The 24,523-nt window shown below is 43.5% G+C and overlaps 2 protein-coding genes and 1 pseudogene across 4 annotated transcripts in view; 1 reads left to right on the forward strand and 2 right to left on the reverse strand.

The window, feature by feature from the left end:
• Positions 1-6,082: 6,082 nt before the first annotated feature.
• On the reverse strand, positions 6,083-9,499 carry LOC141277336 (large ribosomal subunit protein eL34-like; annotated as a pseudogene).
• A 2,731-nt stretch (positions 9,500-12,230) lies between these two features.
• MILR1 (mast cell immunoglobulin like receptor 1) overlaps positions 12,231-24,523 on the forward strand; it is a 28,359-nt gene continuing 16,066 nt past the window's right edge. The window contains exons 1-3 of one of the 3 annotated variants that reach the window (XM_073797445.1): positions 12,231-12,475; positions 17,946-18,206; positions 22,741-23,025. In XM_073797445.1, the coding sequence (XP_073653546.1) occupies positions 12,388-12,475; positions 17,946-18,206; positions 22,741-23,025 (634 nt within the window). In that variant the 5' untranslated portion in view covers positions 12,231-12,387. The remainder of the gene's footprint in view (positions 12,476-17,945; positions 18,207-22,740; positions 23,026-24,523) is intronic. The other 2 variants (XM_019944407.3, XM_019944406.3) reach the window with 2 other exon arrangements.
• Positions 15,946-24,523, reverse strand: part of POLG2 (DNA polymerase gamma 2, accessory subunit) — a 42,254-nt gene continuing 33,676 nt past the window's right edge. The window contains exon 10 of the mRNA XM_073797442.1: positions 15,946-15,960. The gene's annotated coding sequence lies outside the window, so the exon portion shown is untranslated. The remainder of the gene's footprint in view (positions 15,961-24,523) is intronic.

The following is a 24,523-nucleotide window of genomic DNA, read 5'->3' on the forward strand; positions in this document are numbered from 1 at the left end:
CCCGGTTCTTTGGCCAGCTAACCCCTCAGGGGAGATGCCTGGGAAGGCTTCCCCATGGTTCAAACACCTCGCTTTCTGGGCTCGCACAGAATTTACCACGTCATTACGTGAGGCAGCACAGAGTAGTAGTAAGAAAAGGCTCTTCTAGGTCCAGACGAGCTGTGTGACCTTGGGGGACTTAACCTCTCTGAGCCTCCACTTCCTCACAGGCAGGATAGGGAGAATGACAGTATCTGCCTTAGAGCGTTTGTGAGGATTAGATGTTAACACACACGGAGCACTTAGCAAATGCTGGCACACAGCTAGTGCTCAGTAAACACAGGCTGTTAAAGGATTACCCGTCTTAAAGCAGAGGGCATCTTTCGTGCACACTTTCAGTTGATAATGCTGTAGGCCTCACTGGGTCTTCAGCAGTATGTGTCAGATGAACTCTGAATTCACGGAAGGCTGTTTTCAGCTACACACACCAGGCACAGTGTAAGGCTCCTTGACACGTAATATTTCATTTAGTTAAGTCACTCCAAGACTGGGCCCAGGTAGCCAAGGACCAGCATTCGACCAGTGTAGCGTGCAGTGTCCTTGAATGGCTCCTCAGATCACCTGAACTTATAGATGTTCAGTTAAATTTGAATTTCAAATAAGCAACAAATAATCTTTTTAGTATAAGTGTAGCCCAAATACTGCATGGGGGCATACTTACACTAAAAAAATGTTTGTTGTCTACCTGACATTCAAATTTAACTGGGCATCCTCCTGCCCTGCCCTGGCTGGGCCTGGAAAGGCCCCCCTCTGAGGGCCGGCGGCTCTCAGCCTTCACCACGGGCGGTTTACCCAAGTGGTCTGTAAACACGGAGAGATTCAAATAATCCACATAACTGCACCCCAGAGACCTGTTTTCTGGGTCTCACAGAACTTACCACACCATACTGTGAGGTGTGTGACAAAAGACAAACCAAACCCCATATGGGGTGGCCAGTCTTCTCTGTGGTTTCACATTCAGGAAAAATGAAACCAAACTCTTCATGCAAATACTTAGAGTTTAAAGTAAATTGTGTGACAGCTGAAGCCTCTCTCTGCAGCTACTAGGCAGTTTTTTAATCACCCTGGAGCCCTCTTCCAAGCCCTGGACCAAATAGAAACAACAAAGCTTTTTGCAGCAAAACAAAACAGCAACAAAAACAAACAAACCAAAAAACCAAACAACCCCCCCCACCCCCACCCCAGTCTTCCTCAAATCTATAAAAGCAAAATGCAAACCAGTAGCTACCTGGGACTTGGGGAGGGATTAGGGATTGATGGCAAATGGGCAAGAGGGAACTTCTGGGTGATGGAAATGCTCTAGAACCAGATTGTGGTGATGGTTGCACAACTCTCTATATTTACGAAGAGTTTTGAAATTTAGCAAATAAAAATATAGGCTGTTCAGTTAAATTTGAATTTCAAAAAAGCAACAAATAATCTTTTTAGTATAAGTGTATCCCAAATATTCCTATGGGGGCATACTTACACTAAAAAAATGTTTGTTGTCTACCTGAAATTCAAATTTAACTGGGCATCCTAGCAGTTAGGATCGCCGGATCCTAACTAAAAGTCTTTGAAGTATACAGTTATAATGCATGAATTTTATGGCATGTAAGTTACGCTTAGCTACTAAATTTAACACAGTGCCTAGAATAATGTTGGCGCTTAAAGAAAAGTACAGTTTTTCCTTCTGGACACCCTCTCCATTCCCTCCCCACTCTCACCCCTGGCAAAAAAAAACCAAACACACACATACAAAACCCCAAAAAACCCACCAGCCCAGGAACCCATAGAAATCGCCAGTACAGGAAATCTAAACAGTCACTACAGCTTTGTTCTCCTGGGGCTTGGGGCCTGAAAGAGGACAAGACCTCAGGGCGAGAAACACCGTAGGGCAAACCAGGGAGTTTGGAGTTTGGAGCAGGCCTCCACTTGCTGGGAGCTCCAAACACTAAAGTCACCCCCATCTAAAGTCATTCCTTGCTAATTGCTACCCAGCAATTCAACTCTCATCAGGTGGGTGGGCACTGAATGCCCTGCACGGGCTGGGTGGGTGAGGTGGGGGGCAATGAGTACGACACTTCCCTGCTCTCAAGGAGGTCACCATCTAAAGAACGTAAGCCTAGTATGCACCTACCTGCCAACACACACACACAACACACACTAATACCATTAAAAGCAAAGAGAACAATTCCTCTTCTCTCCCTCTTACGGGACAGAATTTTTTTCACCTCCTCCAATAAAATTAATTTTCCTATATCTATGGGGTTTGTCTACAGAATTGCATTTTGCGATCCGGTAAGAGCCTGTTCCCTTTTTAGAACTGGCTCATTTGCACCTGTCCCTAGTACAGACGAAGCCACCTGCTGGTAGGTCTGGCTGTAAGCAATCCGGGTACCAAATTCTGACCAACTGTCAAAATTACGGTAATTTGTTCTTCAGATTCACCCCATCTGAGATCTGCAAACTGACTCTTTTCTGAATTAAAAGGACTCATCAACATTCCACTCTGTGCTCTTTACTTCTGTGGTACCGTTTCAGTACCGAGGATTTCACGAAAACTGGCCCCCAAAAGTGGATGCTTCCATAATGATTTGTAAACCTGTAAAACTAAAAGTCCCCTTACTTAGCTCACCAACAATATAAACAAGGTGATTTGGGGCATTTCAAGCAGGGAAGAGGAGCACTTGTGAGCATCGTAACTGTCAGCCCAGAGGTAAACCCAGGCCAGGAGTGCTCAACTTGTGCGTTCCGGGGTGAGCGACGGGTAGGTCAGTGAAAGAGAATCCAAGTGGCTGTCTGAAGATACAGCGGCACATGCTGAATAAAATGCCGATGATAGTAACTGGTGTTTGTTGTAGTGCGACATGTGATTTACATGCACTGTGGCTCAGTCCCGTGAGTTCGGTACAGCTACAGTCATTGCCCACAGTGCCAGGCTGGCCCCAGGGCCCTTGCTTCTACCACCCAGTTCAAGTTCCTCCAGCTTTTGACTGGAGTTATATCAACCCAGCAAGGCTGTCCCTTTGTCTATTAAGAACTTCAATTGATCAAATACATATATACATAAATACAAAACAGAAAAACCTTTAACTACTTAGTAAATGCTATTACTATATGGGTAAAATCTTCCCAGTAATGAGATTTAGGACAGAGAAGTAATGGAGGAGTTGTCGTTGGAGAAAAGGTAGGAATCCCAGCCTGCTCAGGAATATGGAAAATTCCAAAGTAGCAGACAACATTTTGCACTTCTGATAATCAGAGTATCAGTGGCGAATTTTTATAGGACTGAGAGAAAATAACTTGTCCCCAAGTGCCCGTTTTACATGCATTTGACAGTATTTTTCATCTAATGATTAAATTCCTTTGATAAGTACCTCATTTCATTTACCCCCATTGGCTTGAACTAATAGGGTATTACTGAAGGGGGCTTTAACTTTTTTCTTTTTCAAGTGACTTAAAAGAAAAGCAAGCAACAACAATAATAAGTCTTTACGGGCAGAAACAGTTAATGGGTGTGGCCAGTCCTTCCATGGCCCATTTGAAATTACAGAAATTTTACAATGGCACCATCTAATGGAATATTAGGTTAGACACACAGAAAAATCATTTTTTTTTTTTACCTTTAAATTTGTACCAATCACTTCTAACACCTCTTTATCAGCTTTGGACACCCTCATTGCTTATTTCACCCTTGGTTATTATTTCTAGTAGAAACACAGCACTGATGTAAAAATACTGTATAAAATATATAGCATAAAAATGCTATATAAGGGGCTTCCCTGGTGGCGCAGTGGTTGAGAATCTGCCTGCCAATGCAGCTGACATGGGTTCGATCCCTGGTCTGGGAAGATCCCACATGCTGTGGAGCAACTGGGCCCGTGAGCCACAATTACTGAGCCTGCGCGTCTGGAGCCTGTGCTCCGCAACAAGAGAGGCCGCGATAGTGAGAGGTCTGCGCACCGCAATGAAGAGTGGCCCCCGCTTGCCACAACTAGAGAAAGCCCTCGAAACGAAGACCCAACACAGCCATAAATAAATAAATAAAAAAGAATCCGCCTTCTAATGAATGGGATGCGCATTCCATCACTGGTCAGGGAACTAGATCCCACATGCGTGCCACAACTAAGAGTTTGCATGCCACAACTAAGACCCAGTACAACCAAAATAAAAAAAATTTTTTTAAATGCTATATAAAAGGTATTTAAAATAAAACTTCCTCATTCCTTTCTCCAGACAGAGTGCTCTATGCATATACAAATAAGTGAATGAATGAATGAATGCATGAACAAACATATAAACATGTTTAGGACTTCCCTGGTGGCGCAGTGGTTAAGAATCCACCTGCCAATGTAGGGGACACAGGTTCAAGCCCTGGTCCAGGAAGATCCCACATGCCGCGGAGCAACTAAGCCCATGTGCCACAACTACCGAGCCTGTGCTCTAGAGCCCGCGAGCCACAGCTACTGAGCCCACGCACCACAACTACTGAAGCCCATGCACCTAGAGCCCGTGCTCCGCAACAAGAGAAGCCACTGCAATGAGAAGCCCGTGCACTGCAAGGAACAGTAGACCCCGCTTGCTGCAACTAGAGAAGCCCGCGCACAGCAACGAAGACCCAATGCAGCCCCCCCAAATAAATAAATATTTTAAAAAAACATGTTTAGATATATATTATAAATAGATGGGATATCTTATATATTTTCTGCAACGTGATTTTTTTTTAACCTTTTGCGCATCATGCATATATTTTCATTTAAATACACAGAGAACTACCTCTTTTTTTAAAAAATGGCTCCAAAATATCTTGTATGGGATTTCTTTACAGGGTAACAAAAATGTTCTAAAATTAGATTGTGGCTATGGTTGCACCTCTTCGTGAATATACTAAAAACCACTGAACTCTATACTTTAAATTTTATGGTATGTGAATTACATCACACAAAAAAGCTGTTTCACAAATGAACAGAATGTCAAAAACATCCTACAATTTAAACAACCTGTTCCCAATGGATAGGCATTTAGGTGTTTGTAATTTTTCATGATTACAGGCAAAACTGCATGGATGCCCCTGGGCGCCTACCTTTGCACACTTGTAGCTCTAGACGGAAGATTCTAGGTCTACACATCACAGCTCTGGTTGCGAACGCAGGAATTCTGATGTTAGCTGGTGTTGTAAAAGCCGCTGCAAATTTCTTCCAAGTATATAAGGGGTCAAACACACGCTAAAGTGAATTTTCTGTTGAGGGTGGGCCTGTGATCCCCTCACTGATCATGTAGGGGAGGAGGGCGACGTGGTTAGTCTTCTAATGACAATCTGCCATAGCTCAGTGTGGCTAGGCATCTTGGTTAATATTCCAGATCTGCCTCTATGCTGGAGACCTAGCTCTGTTCCTGAACGGCTTTTCCATCTGTGAAACAGAACAACCCATAGGGTTATTATGAAGATGGAGTGAGTTGGCCCATCTGATGGGCTGACCCCTGGCCAGGAGATGTTCAGCAAGTCCTAGATCCTTCCCGTTGGTCCTTGAAACACTCTAGATGAGAGCACAGCAAGCTCCAAGAGGTAGAAAAGGCCCTGGTGAATCCATGCATATGGTGTTGTTCCTGAGTGGTGACCCCCACAATTGGGCACCAAAACTCACTATTCACAGCTGTGGGCAGGTAGAGCAAGTCCCAAGAAGAATCAGGACAAGGAGGGTGAGGCTGGCAACTGGCCTGTGAACTGACTGGATCTTCCTAGAATCCTCAGCACCCCCTTTCCCTGAGAGGGGGTAGGGGGTCAGTTGACATCACTCCAGAGCCTAGGGATGGAGACCCCTCCTCAGCAGCAGCCCAGCCATCTTGATGCAGGAGAACTGGAGAACAAGTGGAGTCTCTGCCAGCCCTAACCCCTACGATGAATCACAAAGCTGCCTTCTTATAAGGATACCAGAATGACTTCAACTTAACTAATTACGTCTGCAAAGACCTCATTTTCAAATAAGCTCACATTCTAAGGTTCTGGGTGGGTATGAAGTCTAGGGGTCACTCTTCAACCAAGTACAGAATCTGCGGGAACAAATCAGAAGTGAAATGAATAGTGAACTGCAGCCCAGAACATCTTCTGCTCAAATCAGAACAGCCCAGAATGTCTTTTTACACTGTACAAGAAGCAGTACAAAATAAAGCAAATGATTTCTATTTCTGGAATGAAAACCAATTTAATTATTCTAACAAAAAATATGAACAGGACTCAGAAGTTGTGCTGTGGGGGCTTCCCTGGTGGCGCAGTGGTTAAGAATGCGCCTGCGAATGCAGGGGACACGGGTTCGAGCCCTGGTCCGGGAAGATCCCACATGCTGCAGAGCAACTAAACCCATGTGCCACAGCTACTGAGCCTGCGTGCCACAGCTACTGAAGCCGGCGCGCCTAGAGCCCATGCTCCGCAGCAAGAGAAGCCACCACAGTGAGAAGCCCGCGCACTGCAACGAAGAGTAGCCCCCGCTCGCCGCAACTGGAGAAAGCCCGCGTGCAGCAACGAAGACCCAATGCAACCAAAAATAAATAAATAAAATAATTTTTTTTTTAAAGTTGTGCTGTGAACAAATGGGGCTCAGATGTTATGATGTAAAAAACTGAAAATACTAAATATATTTCATCAGGATGGTAATCTTGTTCTGGCAAAGCTCATTGCTCTGATAAATTCTACAAACCCAGTGAGCAAAATAATGAAAAGAATACCTTAAATCTGTTTCATGTAGGTTTTTGAAATAATAAAAATTCTGGAAATGTAAACATCAAAATTATATCTATAAAGCAAGTGAGAATATTCAGAAACTGTTATCAGAATTTTTAACACAATCTAGTGTATAGTTTTAAACAGTTAAGTATTTTTAGACATGAAGTTAATGAATTTCAAAAAAGAATAAAAAAGCATGGGTGTATCACTGTGACCTAAATTAATGGTCCTACTTGGTGTAAAATGTAACTATTGAAATAAGAAAAAAATTTTGAAACTATTTCCCTAACATATATTTTTAAATTAAAATGTAAAATTCAAGTCTTCAAAAATAGTCACTTGTTTTTGTTTATCTCTTAAAGGGGAAGGAACATGTGAAATACTATATCCAAATGTTACTGTCCGTGCTTGAGAAACATGGTTTCCATGATGTTTCATGAGAATCTTACCGGGTTTTGTACAGAGTAGGAATACTAGAGCAGGGTAGAGAGGAAGTCTGGGAAATTTGGAGTTTCAGCCAAGATTTTAGAAGCTGTTTCTAGACAAATGCTGTCGGGCAGGTCCCACTCCCCTCCTCCTGACTGGGTGGAGTGGCTCATCCTCCCTGGAGGACAGCTTGTCCAGAGATGCCTGAGTGGTCCTAGGCACATCCCCCGCCCAGGCCCGTGATAATGACTGAACAACGGAGGGGAGGTGTAAAAACCCAGCTCCCTGGCCACAAGATGGACCAAACCCCATGGCACAACTCACACCCCACATCACCCCATGGGAGCAGACAGTGCGTCAAGTTCAGCTGAACCCTCATCTTTGCTTAGTTGCTTCCCGTGTCCTGTTCTACATGACAGTGCCCTTCCCTTCTCCTTCAATCACTCCCTTGGTAAATCACATGCTCAAGAATTCCATCTCAGGCTCTGTTGCTCAGGAACCCGTCCTCAGACAGGTGGTGTCGAACCCTCTATAGTCACCTCTGAGTGATGTAATTAAAGATGTGAATCATGTCAATCTTAAAGTATTTTCCTGACAAACTTAAAAAATTTTTTTAATACTCAAAAAGCTTCTTTTTTTGTAATTTTAATTTATTTTTGGCTGCTTTGGGTCTTCGTTGCTGCACACAGGCTTTCTCTAGTTGCGGCCAGAGGGGACTACTCTTCGTTGCGGTGCGCAGGCTTCTCATTGCGGTGGCTTCTCTTGTTGTGGAGCATGAAGCTGTAGGCACGTGGGCTCAGTAGTTGTGGCGCACGGGCTTAGTTGCTCCGCGGCATCTGGGATCTTCCGGACCAGGGATCGAACCCGTGTCCCCTGCATTGGCAGGTGGATTCTTAATCACTGAGCCACCAGGGAAGTCCCAAAGCTTCATTTTTTAAATTTAGCTTTCTGACTCCATGCTTGTGCTTTCAACACTTTCACAACGATTTTCCGCTCCTCAATGAGGAAAGCGCGCTTGATCCTGTCACGGACACATTTAGCACACATGGAACCACCACAGGCCCGGCTGACATGTTGTTTTGTTTTAGACAACCTCATAAGAACTCTAGGTCTCATGGCACGAACTCCTCGAAGTCAGTCTGGGCACACCACATGCGAATTTTGGTGCTTTCTCAACCTTCTTGGTATAAAGGTAAACAATTCTGTTACCAGGGGTTCGGGACAGCCTGGTTTTGTTAGAGGCTGTATCATGGAACAGCCTATGACGGCATGTCAAATGCTGGATCATCCTGAATGCCTCTAGATACCATCCCTGGAAGAGGAAGAAGCCTGACAAACTTTTAATTTACCTTCTTTCATCAAATAAACATCAGAGAGAATTAGGTAATATATCTCAAGACTTGGGAACTGAGACAATGAAAACTGGAAGGCCATTGGACCTTATGGAGAACTTGCGGTGCTACAGCCGCACAGTCTGGAAACTATGAAGCCTGTTCATTTTAACGGAAATGGTAAAATCTTTGGAAAAGGAAACATTTTAGGGAGTTTTATGCTTAATTAGGGATATTCTAACAGAAAATTTAATACTTTTATTTATTTATATTTTTAAATTAAAGTACAATTGGCTTGTAATATTATATTCTATAAGTGAGATCATACGGTATTTGTCTTTCTCTGTCTGACTTATTTCACTTAGCATAATACCCTCTATGTCCATCCAGTTTGTCGCAAACAGCAGGATTTCATTCTTTTTTATGGCCAAGTAATATTCCATTGTGTATATACATCACATCTTCTTTACCCATTCAACTGTCTATGGATGGGTTAGGTTGTTTCTGTAGCTTGGTTGTTGTAATAATGCTGCAATGAATATAAGGGTGCCTATATCTTTTTGAATTATTGTTTTGTTTTCTTCAGAAAAATACCCAGAAGTGGAATTGCTGAATTGTATGACAGTTCTATTTTTAGTTTTTTGAGGACCCTCCATACTGTTTCCCATAGTGGCTGCAGCAGTTTACATTCTCACCAACAGCACATGAGGGTTCCCTTTTCTCCACATCCTTGCCAACACTTGTTATTTGTTGTCCTTTTGATGATGGCCATTCTGACAGGTGTGAGGAGATATCTTATTGTGGTTTTGATTTTCATTTCCCTGATGATTAGTGACGTTGAACATCTTTTCATGTGGAATTTTTAAAATTATAAATCTATAGTTTTATTATCATGTGGAGATTTTAATACTTTCAGATTTACAAGGTTAGTTTGGTAAGTGAAAGAGAAGTGGAAGATGCTATAACAATGAAGAAATATGGCATGACTTCTTGTAACAAAACAAAGTATCAATTCCAAGAGAAAATATAATACTTTAAAATAAATTATTATATAAAAATACATTTGTTATTTGAGGGCAAAAGTGAAAATAAATGAATTCTAAAGTCATTTAAATTTATAGAATCCTGACACTACTAAATGGTATTTGTAAAGTTCTGTGGAAGGATAAGTGAAATTAAACCAATGGATTAAATGATTTTTTGTGATTTAGAAATATAAGATAACAGAAATTTTGGATATAGAAAAATTTCAAACAACATTATAAGGGTTGGAATATTTAAAAATTTTATCATTGTTTTTGTTCATCAGGAGTTGAGGATTTAACACCAGGAACAACTGGTGTGAAGAGAAATTCTCAATTTATCGAGATTACACATTATCCAATGGCCACCAGTTTCAAGGAATTCACTGGAAAAATTCAAGGCAGTTCCCCATGTCCAATCATCCTGGAACGTGAGCCCTGTTTCAAAACACCATACCAACTATTTCTAAAAATCAACAAAATTTTGGAAATTATGAGAATAATTTATTAAAGATTTGCTCAAAAATTTATATCACTTGTTGAGTAGTTTTATAACATAACTTAGTTTATTTAGAGATAAACTAGGGGTGGTGGAATATATTTTTAAATATCTGATCCATGCATTGACATATATATTACTCTACTGGTTGTGACATATTTAATAATATCTCTGCACACTTCATAGAGGTTTCATAAGGATTAAATGAAATTATCAGTGTAAAGCTCTTAGACAACAGAAAGCATAACCTTACCGTTTGTTTGACTATATTTCTTGTTATCAAGCTTATCGATATGGTGAATTATTGTGGACCATAACAATGTGGATTTGCCATGATTTGGGCCCTAAGGAATGTGCCAGGTCCATGGACGAACTTTTTCTTTTTCCACTTGAGACTTCATAGCTGATTTGTTGTGTAATCTTTGACAGACTATGATCCTTTTCCGGGGCCTTGCTAAGGTACTCCTAGCAACGTTTACTAACAGCTCTAAGTAGCACTTCTTCTGGTTTCCTTTGCTGTCTTTGTATCCAAGCTGTGGTCTGCAGGCTTCCTGCCCCAGCTGAAAGTTCCACACACAGAAATGCCCCAGACACGTCAGCTTTTCTAAAGACCCCCCATCTTCTGGGCATGACAGTTCTCGGGAACCCAGCTCCACCCTCTGCTCAGGCCAGGATGGATGAGATACTCCTGGGAAATGTCAAAAACGAAACCTCTGATTCCCTTTAGCAGAAATTCTGGCGTTAAGGGTCATCCCACCAGAGATTAAAGTTGTGGGGTTCTTTAGTGAAAGAAATTGCCACCAATATCACCGTATGAAGTCACCGTCAAGCACTGAGTGCCATCTTTGTTAGAAGAGTGGGTGCCTGAGAAGTAACTTTTACTGTCAGAAGGAAATAAAGGCCTTTTATGAACTGAAGGCTAAATAAGATGATTTGCTTCCAGACAGTGGCAGCCAGACAGGGAGGAAGTGGGGGTGACGGCAGCAGGTCCTGGCTCTGCTCAGACCCCCAGTAGTGGCCAGGTGTGAGGTTGGGAATGACTGACCACCACGAGCTGGACCTGGGGAGCCCGAGAAAGGAGCACGGGGAGTGAGTTAATACTGGAGGTTGGATGATCTGAAAGAACCTGCACCTCTGTGTCCCCCACAGAGAGGGCACCTGTCCACAGGAATGCAGCAGACCTACAGGGCCAACCCTCAGTGGCAACAAGAACCAGTAACCCGGGATTCCCTGGTGGTCTAGTGGTTAGGACTCCTCACTTTCACTGCGGAGGGCCGGGTTCAATCCCTGGTCAGGGGAACAAAGATCCCACAAGCCGTGCAGAGAGGTCAAAAAATTTAAAAATAATAATTAAAAAAAAAGAAAAGAACCAGTAACCCAAGTGGCCCAGCCTGATCACAGCTACCACCACTCGGGAACCCCTCACCCCTTCCCACTCCCCACTTCAGGCTGGCGACAGCAAAAACATGCAACCACTTCTGCATCCACTTCGCAGAGTCAGGAGAATTCTGGACTGCAGAGAAGTGAATCACTAGTTACTTCAGGGTTGTAATTTAGAGACTCTGAGACCGCTTGGGCCCTTGTGAAAATTCAGAGTCCCAGGTTTCATCCCCAGTAAGCCTGGAGTGGGGCCTAGAAGCCAGCATTTAACACAATCAGCCATTTGTGCTGCCATGTTTCCCTGTGTCTCTCTACACAGTCAGTATTGCTTCCCAAGACTAAACCAAACTTCCACTAAATTCCTTTGGACACAGGCCATATCTAGAAAGAGACGATTGGGTGGGTTTGCATAAAGACAATACTTTTTCTTTTTCCCACTGTCCAGCTTCCCTGCCAGCCTGAATTAGAGGCAACCTGTCACATCTGTCTCTGCCTACAAGAGCTCACAGAGGAGCACAGGGTCACATCAACCAGTCATCTTATGTCAGGCTTGTCCATGCAACTCCCATTTCTTTAACTTGGTCAAAAAGGAGGAAGTTCTTGGGCTTCCCTGGTGGCGCAGTGGTTGAGAGTCCCCCTGCTGATGCAGGGGACGCGGGTTCGTGCCCCGGTCCGGGAAGATCCCACATGCCGCGGAGCGGCTGGGCCCGTGAGCCATGGCCACTGAGCCTGCGCGTCCGGAGCCTGTGCTCCGCAACGGGGGAGGCCACAGCAGTGAGAGGCTCGCGTACCAAAAAAAAAAGAGGAAGTTCTCTATGTGACTCACCAACCCCGGAGCCCACCAAGCCTCCTTTGCCCTCCTCCCCGATTTCATTTAGGAGAACGTGTGGGCCATTTGAACAGACTGTTCTTTGGGGGCATTTTTCCTGCTGTCAAGAATAAGGCTCACTTACCATTTTGAAGCTTGAATCTCCAAACCAAAACAACATGTGGAAAAAGAGTTTTCTCATGTTGCTTTTCTCTCTTTCAGTTCAGAAGGCTGCACTGGATTGTGAAAGAATGAGAAAAACAAATGGTAAGTTCATTTATTTCTCTCTTGTACTAAAGCTGTTTTCACGGAAATGGTGAGACTGTCAGCTTTAAATCATGCGCGTTCATGAACAGGTTTTTCGGTGCTTTCTGATGAACAACCAAAGGGAGAATCGTTTCTATGACCTACTGTTTAAAATGAAGTGATTTTAGCAAGGGAGTTGGAGAATCTTTCCCGAGACTCAGAGACAAAATATTGAGATATTTTTTTTACAAGGTAATGGTTCCTTCTTTCTCTGTTGTTGTTTTTTAATTAGAAAAATCAACACATAATTGTTGTAAAATAAGTCAAGCAACACTAAAAATATATCCTGGGAGGCAGTTTATCACCATAGAGCTAGGCTGTTGTGGTCCTAACCCTGGTTCTACCGTTTTCCAGCTGGCAGCCCGCGCGCACGAGGAAACCACTTAAAGCTTAATTTCTATCCTCTGTGAAGTGGGGAAAATAAAAGTACTTCCCTGGGAGGGTTGTTGTGGGGACTGAGACACGCCATGTGCCTCAGCACAGAGCCGAGTGTATGAGGAACCATCAACAAATGCTAGCTCAGGTCGTTGTTGTTACTACACTATAAAATGTGAAAGTTCTGTTATATCCTCTCAATCCCTCTCCCCTCTCCAATTCCAGAAGCAACCACTATTAACAGTCCTTTTTGTTTCAATATCATAGTAAACAAACTCTTCTGTAACCTGTCCTTTTTAAAATTAACAATATATCCCAGACATCTTTCTAAGAGGAACATTTAGATTTAGTTCCTTTCTTTTCAACAGCTGCATGGCAATTCATAATAGGACTCAGCCATAATTCATTTTTTAAAAATAATTTTTAATATCTTTTAAAGTAATTAATTAATTAGGTTGTGCCAGGTCTTACTTGCAGCTTGCAGGCTCCTCAGTTGTGGCACGCGAACTGTTAGTTGCGGCATGCATGTGATTCTAGTTCCCTGAGCAGGGATCGAACCCAGACGCCCTGCCCTGGGAGTGCGGAGTCTTAGCCACTGCGCCATCAGGGAAGTCCCACGGCCTAATTCATTGAACCATCACCCCCTTACTGGTTGTTCCATTTTTTTTCTTTGTAATAGAAGCAATACTGCAGTAAACATCACTGTACACAGCATGCTTTGTGGACACATGAGTGTGTGAGAGCTCATGTAGGATAAAATCCTAGAAGTGAAATGGCTGGGTCCAAGGGCATGTCCATTTGAATTGTTACAGATACTGCTCAGTTGCCCTCCCCACACGCTGAACTGGTGCATGGTCACCAACACTGACCACGCACATGGGTAAGTGTGAGTTTCCCACCCTCTCAAACAGTGGATACAGTCAGTTTTTTAATGTGTCACTCTGACGAGTACAAAATAATATCTCCATGTTGTTTTTTTAAAAATTAATTAATTTATTTTTGGCTGTGTTGGGTCTTCGTTGCTGTGCGCGAGCTTTCTCTAGTTGCGGTGAGCGGGGCCTACTCTTCCTTGAGGTGTGTGGGCTTCTCATTGTCATGGTTTCTCTTGTGGAGCACGGGCTCTAGGGGTGTGGGCTTCAGTAGTTGTGGCACATGGGCTCAGTAGTTGCGGCTTGCAGGCTCTAGAGCGCAGGCTCAGTAGTTGTGGTGCACGGGCTTAGTTGCTCCACAGCATGTGGGATATTCCTGGGCCAGGGCTCGAACCCGTGTCCTTTGCACTGGCAGTCAGATTCTTAACCACTGCGCTACCAGGGAAGCCCTCCATGTTGTTTTAATTCGTGGTTGCCTCATCACTCATAAAGTTGAGCTTCTTTTTCATGTCTGTTGACTGTGAAAGCTCTAGTACACCCACATAAAGGACATTTAGGGATGGCTATCTGGTTAGAAAGAGAGGCAAGGTCTCATCTTGAAGCTGAGCTTACATAAGGCTGAGAAAATATTAATTGTCCAGATCAAAGAGGAGGGAGGTTTTGGCATTTTTGAGGGGTCTAAACCGCTCTTCCACCCAAGCCAGCCCTCAGCCCCAGCACTATTTCTTCTTTTGGGAATTACATATTCAGATTATTTGCCCATTTATTTGATTATCTTTTTCTTATTAATTTGCTGTTGGTTTATGTATATAAAAAGAATACTATGCTTTCGTTTATGTTTTAAGTATTTTCTTCTAGCCTTTTACACCTCTTAATTTTGCCACAGAGGAGTTTAAAGTTTTAGGATTGTTATTTTTTCTCAGTCTTTTCTTTATGGCTATTTTGTGTGTCTTACTTGGAAGACCAAGCAGGTGATATAAAAAACATTTCCCTATATTCCTCTTTTTTTTTTTTTTTTTTTTACTCACAAGTGAGTAAAGGTCACTTCTTAGCAGGTCCAGGGGTCTCAGGATGTCTTGGGGACATCGAGAAGAGAGGAATTCACCCAAATTCATGGGTACTGAAGGTACAGTCTTGTGACAAGTTGCTGACTTGGCTTCTTAGCCTCAAGAGGCTATTAAAAGTCTAATCTGGAATTCCTTATAAAAGTTCCAGCAAAGCAGACTTAAAAGACCTACATGTTCAATCTACTCTTGCTGCACTGATATCAATAATCAGGCCAAGTTTAATGAGACCAGACTGATTTTGCAAACTAATTAATCTTCAATTATCTCTATTAAGAATGGGGGTGGGGGGCTTCCCTGGTGGCGCAGTGGTTGAGAGTCCGCCTGCCGATGCAGGGGACACGGGTTTGTGCCCCGGTCCGGGAAGATCCCACATGCCACGGAGCGACTGGGCCCGTGAGCCATGGCCGCTGAGCCTGCGAGTCTGGAGCCTGTGCTCCGCAACGGGAGAGGCCACAACAGTAAGAGGCCCACGTACGGCAAAAAAAAACAAACAAAAAAAAAAATGGGGGTGATTGTAGGGAGAGAGCTCTGCTTCAGTAAAAGTACAGCACACCCTGTGGGGTGTCGAACGGCCACGTCTCGTTGTCAGCAGTTAACATTTCCAATTTCTCTCCTACCCTTCTGACTTGTAATCACGTAAAAATGAAAACTTCCCTACAAGCTGAAGCTTGACAACTTAGTATAAACTTAAGAGAAATCACACAGATTACATGTGGACAACCTCGGTAATGCCGGGGTGGGGGCTGCTCAGAGTTCACCCAACACCACGGCCACATTCCAACTGCAGTCCAGGAAAAGCAGCAGAACTGCCACCACCTGCCCTTGCCCCTCCCCCATACAGGGAGGCACGGAGACCACCCTCCTGGAATTCCCCCCAGCTGACCACCCTCTGGACTCAGACCAGGCTGTACAGTTGGCTTTTCCTTTGTTTCTACAGAAGTACCCCCCATTAAACGCTGATGGCTTTGCCCTTACAAAGGCCTCACTTTGGCGGGACCCCACCCCCAACACCGCCTCCTAAAATGAGACACAGCTGCTTAACAAAACTGACCTATTCTCAGGGCTGAGAAATTGGTACAATGAGGCATGGAGCAGTTCACAGCTGTGAAGGCAGAAGGCAGTTTGCAGATGCTCCCTATAGCCAAAAAAAAAAAAGAGACAATAAGAATAAAATAATCGTAATGGGTTGTGGGTTGAGACACATCAAATACATTTAAATCTATGAGTTCATAATGATTCTTAAACAAAAAATAATAACAATAAAGGGAAATATCTCACTGTTACAAGATGCTAGGAAACCAACTCATTATTTTCAAAATTGGCCAGTAACAGAAGAGAACCAAGTATTTATCCTCCCTTTTCTTTTTTCTTCTTTTTGGCCGCGGGATGTGGGATCTTAGTTCCCTGACCAGGGATTGAACCTGCACCCCCTGCATTGGAAGCACAGAGTCTTAACCACTGGACCACCAGGGTCCCCTATCCTCCCTTTGCTATGCAAACTGTACCTCAGTGTAACCAAAGAGTTGACAAGGGTGTTTCTCTTCAGATAATTACGGATGACAAATGAAGAAGGAAAAATAGAATTGGTATATCACCATTTTGCAACCTCTAATGAAATAATGCTTTCTGGGTAATTATCATCAAAGTCTGCTAACAAAAAGATAGCCAGACATTCTGTGTCTCCTAATAGAAGTACACCCTACCCCCTATGCTGCATTCTTGCTAAATAAAAGCTAATCTGAATTTCATCAAGCCTCTGACAGGAGACAGAAGAATATGGAAAGGACAGCATGGGGATGTAATTAATGAAATCCAGACCATGGAAAACACTTCAGAGCAAACAACTTGCTATCTTCAACAAATAAAGGGCTTCCCTGGTGGTGCAGTGGTTAAGAATCTGCCTGCCAATGCAGGGGACACGGGTTCGAGCCCTGGTCCGGGAAGATCCCACATGCCACGGAGCAGCTAGGCCCGTGCACCACAACTACTGAGCCTGTGCTCTAGAGCCCGCAAGCCACTACTGAGCCCACGCACAACTACTAAAGCCCGTGTGCCTAGAGCCCATGCTCCACAACGAGAAGCCACCACAATGAGAAGCCCGTGTACCACAACGAAGAGTAGCCCTGCTCGCGGCAACTAGAGAAAGCCCGCACGCAGCAACAAAGACCCAATGCAGCCAAAAATAAAATAAATAAATTTATTTAAAAAAAACAAAAACAAAGTGCAGGGGGAAAGAAAAGAGACAGAAAGGTCTACAGATGAAGAAAGTCATAAGAAACATAGCAACTAACTACAATAGACCATTATGGATTCTAAAAGAAAAATCAGACAATTGGGGGAATTAGAACACTAACTAGATATCTGATGATATTTTAAAAATATTGTTAATTTTTAGGTGTGATAATGGTATTGTTATTTTTACCAGAGTCCTTATCTTTTAGAGGTACAAACTATTAACGTCCTCCAGCCAAAGATCACCAGGGACACATGTGTAGTTGAACCAAGTTGAGTTTTAAGAGACAATGCATACCATGGAGTAAGCAAGAGGGCATCTTACAGTAAGATTTGCATTAGGTAACTTGGAGGAAGATTCAAGGCAGCAGGCTTTACTCTGAATTGGATTCTTTTAGGAAGTGGAAATAATGATATGGTTGGGAATCTTAATAATTCTTATCTAAAAGATAAGAGCAGTGCAAGGCAAAAGCTCTGACTGATAAAGAAGCAGCAGTCAATCATTTTGGCCATTTTTGTGTTTTGGACCATGTTCGCGTCTTCATCTGTGTTCAGACATGATTATGGAGTCATCTTGTCTTTGTCTTGCTCTAATATGGTCACAGAGTGGCCTTGTCTGGTACTGGTGACCAGTCAGTTCCTAACCAGCACAAAACAGCTTGGTAAGGCTACCCATCTCTCACTGGGAGAGGCCTCTGTAGGCACTGAGGTTTCCTCACACACTGTACAGCCTGGCTGTGCAGGGAAGAAATGTCCCCTACCTTTGGGAAGTTCACCAGGAACACAGGGTCTCCACCACCTTGACCCACGAAATGTGGGTAGACAACCACTGAGTTATTACTGATGGATGGTAACAAGGACTTTCTCTTGCATTATTTTGCTTTCCAGAATTCCTTTCTCCAAATTTGAACTCACAAACGGATGCAGTCATGAGGGGTCAGAATGTATCTCTATCTTGTTTCAACCAGAACAAATCACTGCGGATCACCTATTTCTTGTTTCGGGGTGAGAAATGCCTGAGCACCCAGAATGGATCCATGACTTTTAACCTAACAATCTCAGAAGCCCGTGACTTGGGCCCCTACAAATGCAAAGCCCAAGTTTCTGACTGTTCAAAATACAGTCGTGAGTTCAACTTCACATTTGTCGGTAAGTAGAGTGCTTGTTACTCGGCGGCCCTGTGATTTGGAGGGATTCTTTCCTGTTCTAGGATGGGCTCTCTGTTCTGCTTGTTAACACTCCCTCAAGAGCCTGGCAAGTATGTCACTGAGATCTTTTTTCTTAATAATTCCATTTCACTTTCTCTCCAAATACTTTTGGCTGTTTCAGATAATAATATGCTGATGGCCCAAGGCAAAAAGTCTTACATCAACAATTTGAAAAGTTGAGATCTTTTCTAGATGCTTTACTCTAGGATTCTCATTGTGTAGGTAAAAAAAGACTTTTTCTTTTAAGATTCAAATAAGAAGTCTTAGAATCAACGTTGGACCCTGTGGCAAGGGTCTCCAGCGTCCCAGGCTTTTCCCACCTTCTTCCCTTTGCAATGGCCATCAGCCTGCACTCTTCCTGCCCAACTACATTCTTTTGGCCACGACACGCAATACTGCAGGATCTCAGTTCCCCGACCAGGGACTGAACCTGGGCCACGGCAGTGACAGCCCGGGATCCCAACCACTAGGCCACCAGGGAACTCCCAACTTCCCACCCCAAGCCTTTCACAACCTAGCATTAATGGCCTCATCCATGAAGGTGACCTTGATAGTGGACTCCTGGGAGAAGGAGAGAGTGTTTCCAGGTAATATATGTACCTGGAGTCTTCCAAACAGAGGAGCCCTGACTTACTGATTGAATCTTTGAGTGATTCTCTGGGTCTGTGCTCTCCAGTATGGTAGCCACTAGCCACATGTTTTATTTGTTTAAATTCAAGTTAATTCAAATTACTTGAAATTAAAAAATTCATTTCCTCAGTCTCATTAGTCACATTTCAAGTGCTCAAGAGCCACAGAGGTGGGGTGGCTGCTGTATTGGACAACACAGACACAGAACATTTCCATCACCACAGGAAGTTCCGCTGGACGCCTCTGCTCTAGATCAACGGTGCTCAGCTTTTTAGGTTATAACCATTTTAACAATCTAATGATAGCAGTGGATACTTTCCCTGAGACATGTGACAGATGCAAATTTCTGCGTAAGACTTGAAGGGATACCGTGGGCTCTGGATTAGAGCCAACCATCTTAGGACAAATTTGAACACAAACTCAATGGAAGCCATAATTGTAAATGAAATGTAAAAAGAAGAAGACCATGCAAACATGGTCTGGGATGTAGTGGCTGATGTGAGGGCAGTACCCTGGCTGATAATATTCTCTGGTGGTCAGACTCCTGCTGGACTGGGCAGCCTGGTTTTGCAGAAAGAGCAACAGAATAGGCATCAGGGAACCTGTGTACCACTAGCTTCATGTGCAAGGCTGAAGCCTTAAATCAATTGATTTAAAAAGCCCCAAGTCTTCATTTCCTGAGCTTCCATCCCACAGATATGTATACAATCTTCCCACATCCTGCCTTCAGAGCAAATGCACAAGTTTCTTGCAATGCGTTACAGTAATTATACCATCCTGTAGAACTTTTTAAATAGATTATAAAAACCTGCATCATCTTCATTTACGTCAGATTAATAAATACCTACTGAATGCCGACCCCATGCAAGTAATTGTGTTGGATGCTGCCAGGGTTTCGATGATGCCTAGGCCATGATCTTATCCCCAACCCAGTAAGGGATGTGAGCCGTGAACACGAATTCATGAATCACTGATTCACTCATCAAATATTTAATGATATCCCCGATGTGCCGAGCCCTGGATATATATTAGTTCCTGCCTTGGTGGAGCTTACAGTCTATTTGGGGAAGCATAAAACCCAAGTACCCAAATAAATTCATAATCACAAACTGTGTGGATTGTTATAAAGAAAAAGAAACTGGCACGGTGATGGAGAAAGGTCGGGGATGGGGGAGTGACCTCCTTAGATAGGGTAGTTAGGGAAGGCCTTTCTATAGGGATGGCATTTAAGAAGAGCCCTGAAGGATGAGAAGGGGTTAGCTATGTGAAGAGACAGGGAAAAAAGGCTCTAGTCAAGGGACAATAAGCTGTGCCGGTGGCTCCAACTTAAGAAAGAACTTGGCTGTTGGGAAGGACCTAATAGGACACTGGTATGGCTGGAGGTCTGATGAGGGGAGTGTGACCCCAGGTGAGACTGGAAAGGGAGGGGGAGCCAAGTCAGGCCTATTTATCAGGCCCAATTTATCACCTTCAATGTTAATTCATCCTGGGCGGGGCAGGGCAAGGGTAGAGGTTGGGGATCGGTTGGGAGGCTTCTGCCGTCATCCAGGAGACAAACAATGATGGAGATGGAGAGAAGTGGATGGATTCAAAATATATTTTGGAGAAAGAAACAACAGGACTTGCTGATTGATTAGATTTGGAATCACAGGTAGTATAGGTGAGGAAGGAATCAAGAATGACTTCCAGATGTCAAGTGTGATCAGCTGATGAGTGGTGTCATTTACTGAGATGGGCAAAAATGGAAGTTGTTGTTCAATGGGTATGAAGTTTTGGTTATGCAAGACGAGTACGTTCTAGAGATCCTGCTGTACAACACTGTGACTATAGTTAACAGTGCTGTACCGTGCACTTAAACATTTGTTAAGAAGGTAGATCTCATGTTAACTGTTCTTAGCACAATGAAAATAAATGAATGATTGAATGAATAAAAAACATTTTAAAAAAGAACAGGATTTTAACATATGTTTATCTACCTACCAATTGACTCACTAACTAGCAGATTAACTAGAGTTCAGTTTCAAACAGGTTATGTTTGAGGTGACCAGGAGACATCCAAGTGGATCATGTAATAAGAAGTAGAAAAGTATTAAGAGGATGGGACCAAGTGCTACAGGAAGCAGAGGAAGAGGGAGAAGTTCCGCCTGGAGGACTAAGGAAAAGTTTTCTGGGGAAGGTGGCAACTGAATGAGCCTTAAAGGACCCCTTGATTGATTGACTGATTGATTGATTTTCGGCTGCACTGGGCCTTTGCTGCAGCGTGCAGGCTTCTCATTGCTGTGGCTTCTCTTGTTGCAGAGCACGGGCTCTAGGCATGTGGGCTTCAGTAGTTGCAGCACGCTGGCCCTAGAGTGCACAGGCTTCAGTAATTGTGGCGTGCGGGCTTCAGTAGTTGTGGCTTGCAGGCTCTAGAGCGCAGGCTCAGTAGTTGTGGCGCACGGGCTTAGTTGCTCCACGTAATGTGGGATCTTCCTGGACCAGGGCTTGAACCCTTGTCCCCTGCATTGGCAGGCAGATTCTTAACCAATGCGCCACCAGGGAAGTCCCATTAAAATACTCCTTTAATTTAAAACATATAACTAATTTATTGAAGAGTCACCACTCCCTTCCCTTGATCACTGTGATGCTGTGATACACTTTACCAGTCCTTTTACAAACTCTCAGGGAAGTGTACTTCTAGTTTGAATCATCTTATCTCAGAGAGAAATCCATGCTCTCTGATTCTTCATGAATGTTTCAATTCCTCCTTCCTGAAAATTACAGGAGGTAGATTTCAGTTCCATAGGAAAAACATCCTATTGATGCTATTCCCAAACAAAGTTGCTCTTTGAGGCCACCGTCACTGGGTGCCATTCTGTCAAGGATGCTGCCACAGGGATTCCTGCTCAGGGGAGGGATGGAGCAACAAGACTCTAAATTATTTTCTTTGATTTGACTTAAACAATGAAACATATTTCATTGTTTCTGCGCCAGATTGTTAAATTGGCACAGTGTTATTAAAAACGAACGCATATGCTTGGGAGTTGGCCCTGGCTCTGCCATTTACTAGCTCTGTGGCCTCTGAATCACAGTTGGCTCAACTGTGCAATGGGCATGATGCTGTCCACCTTGTAGTACTGTTGTGAAGTGAAACAAGATAATGTGGGTAGTGACCCCGACACATGATGGATACTCAACAATTATCTTTCCTTTCCCTATAATACTGTTTTATTAATGAATTATATAATAAATTGTATAGCTGGATTCTCCCACTATCCAGCTATATAATTTATTATATAGGGTATGATCTTACAGAGCTTACCAGACCCACTCATTTCTGGTCAAGAATTTCCCTTGACTCTATTTATCAGGATTACTTCCTTCTTTCGGGAGGAAGTGAAAGACAATTGTACAGCCGGATTCTATAAATGACAATACAGTTAGAAAAGATGCTATTTTTAGATTTCTTTGATTTAAAAAAAACCCACTGCAATCTTACAATGATTGGGAATAAAAGCACCTCTCAACTACATACTTGGAGCTGGATCTTTGACAAAATTATACTATCAGCCACAAACAAATTGTGAATTCTGATGAAAGGCAAGTTTGCGCTCTGATTCCTCAAAGCAGAGACGTCCTCCACCCTCTGGCTTTCTCGGAACCTGGTTCATGCCACAAGGCATGGGGTTAACCACATACCCACTGATCCTTCCTGATGGAGCTCCTTGTGAGCAACTTGACTTCTCAAGAGGGGTGTCATCCATCTTTGGGTTAACAGCTGGGAATAGAGTAGGGCTCCCATCCATGTTTGTGGACTGAGTGAACCCAATCTGCTTATCTGTTTAACATGCACTTTATTTTTCTAGATCCAGTGACTGCACCAGTGCTGAACATCAGTGTTGTTCAAACAAAAACAGACAGATACGTAATGCTACGCTGCATCTCATTCAACGGCTCTCTGCCCATCAATTATACTTTCTTTGAAAAAAACATGGCCATATCACCAGTTATCTCCAAGAATGTAAGGGAGCCTGCTGAATTTAACTTAACCAAGAATAACACTGGAGAAGGGAAAGAGTATAGGTGTGAAGCTAAAAACAGATTGCCTGACCATGCAAAATACAGTCAACTCATCACCATACCCTCAACAGGTAAAGGCGACCTAAACTCTTTCAACAGGATCTGGATTTACTTCCAGAAACCAGCTACTCCTCTGCCTGCCCATTTCCCACTTTGCCCACCTGCTTCCAAATGCTTTTCCTTCTGTAGGGTCCACACGTTCTGATGGGTTTGCTTTCTGCCATAAAGGAACCAAAGAAAAGCCTGGAAAGTGGTGCAGGAAGGGACCTTGTATCAATAGTAAGACTTCCAAAAAAAAAAAAAAAAAAAAAAAGAGTAAGACTTCCTGACTTGACCCTGCTTCCTGTCTTGACTTTTCACTGCTCAGGTTCTAAGTAGTCACATTAGAATTTGCATTTTTCTTGAAGCTGCTGGGTCTCTTGATTTTCTTTTGCTTTTTTAAAATCATTTTTAAAATTCACTTCCAACACCTGTACTCACCTGCTTGGCTGTTTAATGCTTGGTGAGTCTAGACTTCCAGTGCCACCCTTTCCTTGAGGCAAGAATGGCTCCTGTCCCAACCTTGTGTTTTGGAAGGCACTGCTCTGGTGCTTCTTAGCCATGTGTCTTCCCATAAGCTTCCTATAAGCCATGGGGATTTGTCTGCCTGGACCCTATACCCCCACTTTTCTATACCTTACTCTAGGTTCCTAGACCTGAATTCCCTATCCAATCAGATCAGAACCCACCTTCCAGGGCCTGCACAAGTCTCCTTCCCAGCTCATCCTCCCAAGGGTGGACCATGGTAAGGATGTGAACATTCCAGGGCCCACACCAAGGGAGTTGTTTTTGGGGAGTGGGGGGATGGCATTTGGCCATGCAGGCTGGGGGCGTCCACAAGCATGTCAGGCTCCTTAGGGTGCATGTCAGAGCCTGGGTGCAAAGGGGGCCAGGCTAGGGCTGGGGCTGGCTCTCCCCATACTGTCATGTTCCAGTGCAGAACTCTGAGGAGTCTGAGAATTTTAGATTTAAATCTGGCCTTATGAAGGGACATTGGTCGAGGTAGGAGGATAGAACAAAAATTAGGTTAGCAAAGGTAGCGGCACAATTGGGCATTGAACACCTCATGTGGCCTCATCCTCAGAAGATCAGAGCCCACACCTGGGTGTTCAGTAAGTTCTAACAAGTGAGGCAACCTGTTGGAGTCAGGCTCCAGAGTCAGGCTTTCGCCTACAAATCACAGCCTTCAATTCACTAGCTGTGTGACTTTAGGAAAGTCACTTAACCTCTCTGAGTCTTACTCTACTTGATTGTAAAATGGGAGTAATACCAATGAGAAAAATAAGGTAATGCATGTAAAGTGCTTAACACAATGACTGCATATAATTAACACTCAATAAGTGGCAGGTATTTAGGTGACATAAATCATGCCGACATGACTAAAGCCTTTGCCCAATAAATGGCCAGGCTGTTCTCAGGCTTATAACCCTAACAACGTAGCCAACATCTGTCTGTTAAATGCTGTGCTGCTTTTTCTTCCTTGTGTATGACCCCTTGTGGAAGATGGACTTGGTATGAACCTTAAGAACC

This window comes from Tursiops truncatus, chromosome 20 (genome assembly GCF_011762595.2).
Source record: "Tursiops truncatus isolate mTurTru1 chromosome 20, mTurTru1.mat.Y, whole genome shotgun sequence".
NCBI lineage: Eukaryota > Metazoa > Chordata > Mammalia > Artiodactyla > Delphinidae > Tursiops > Tursiops truncatus.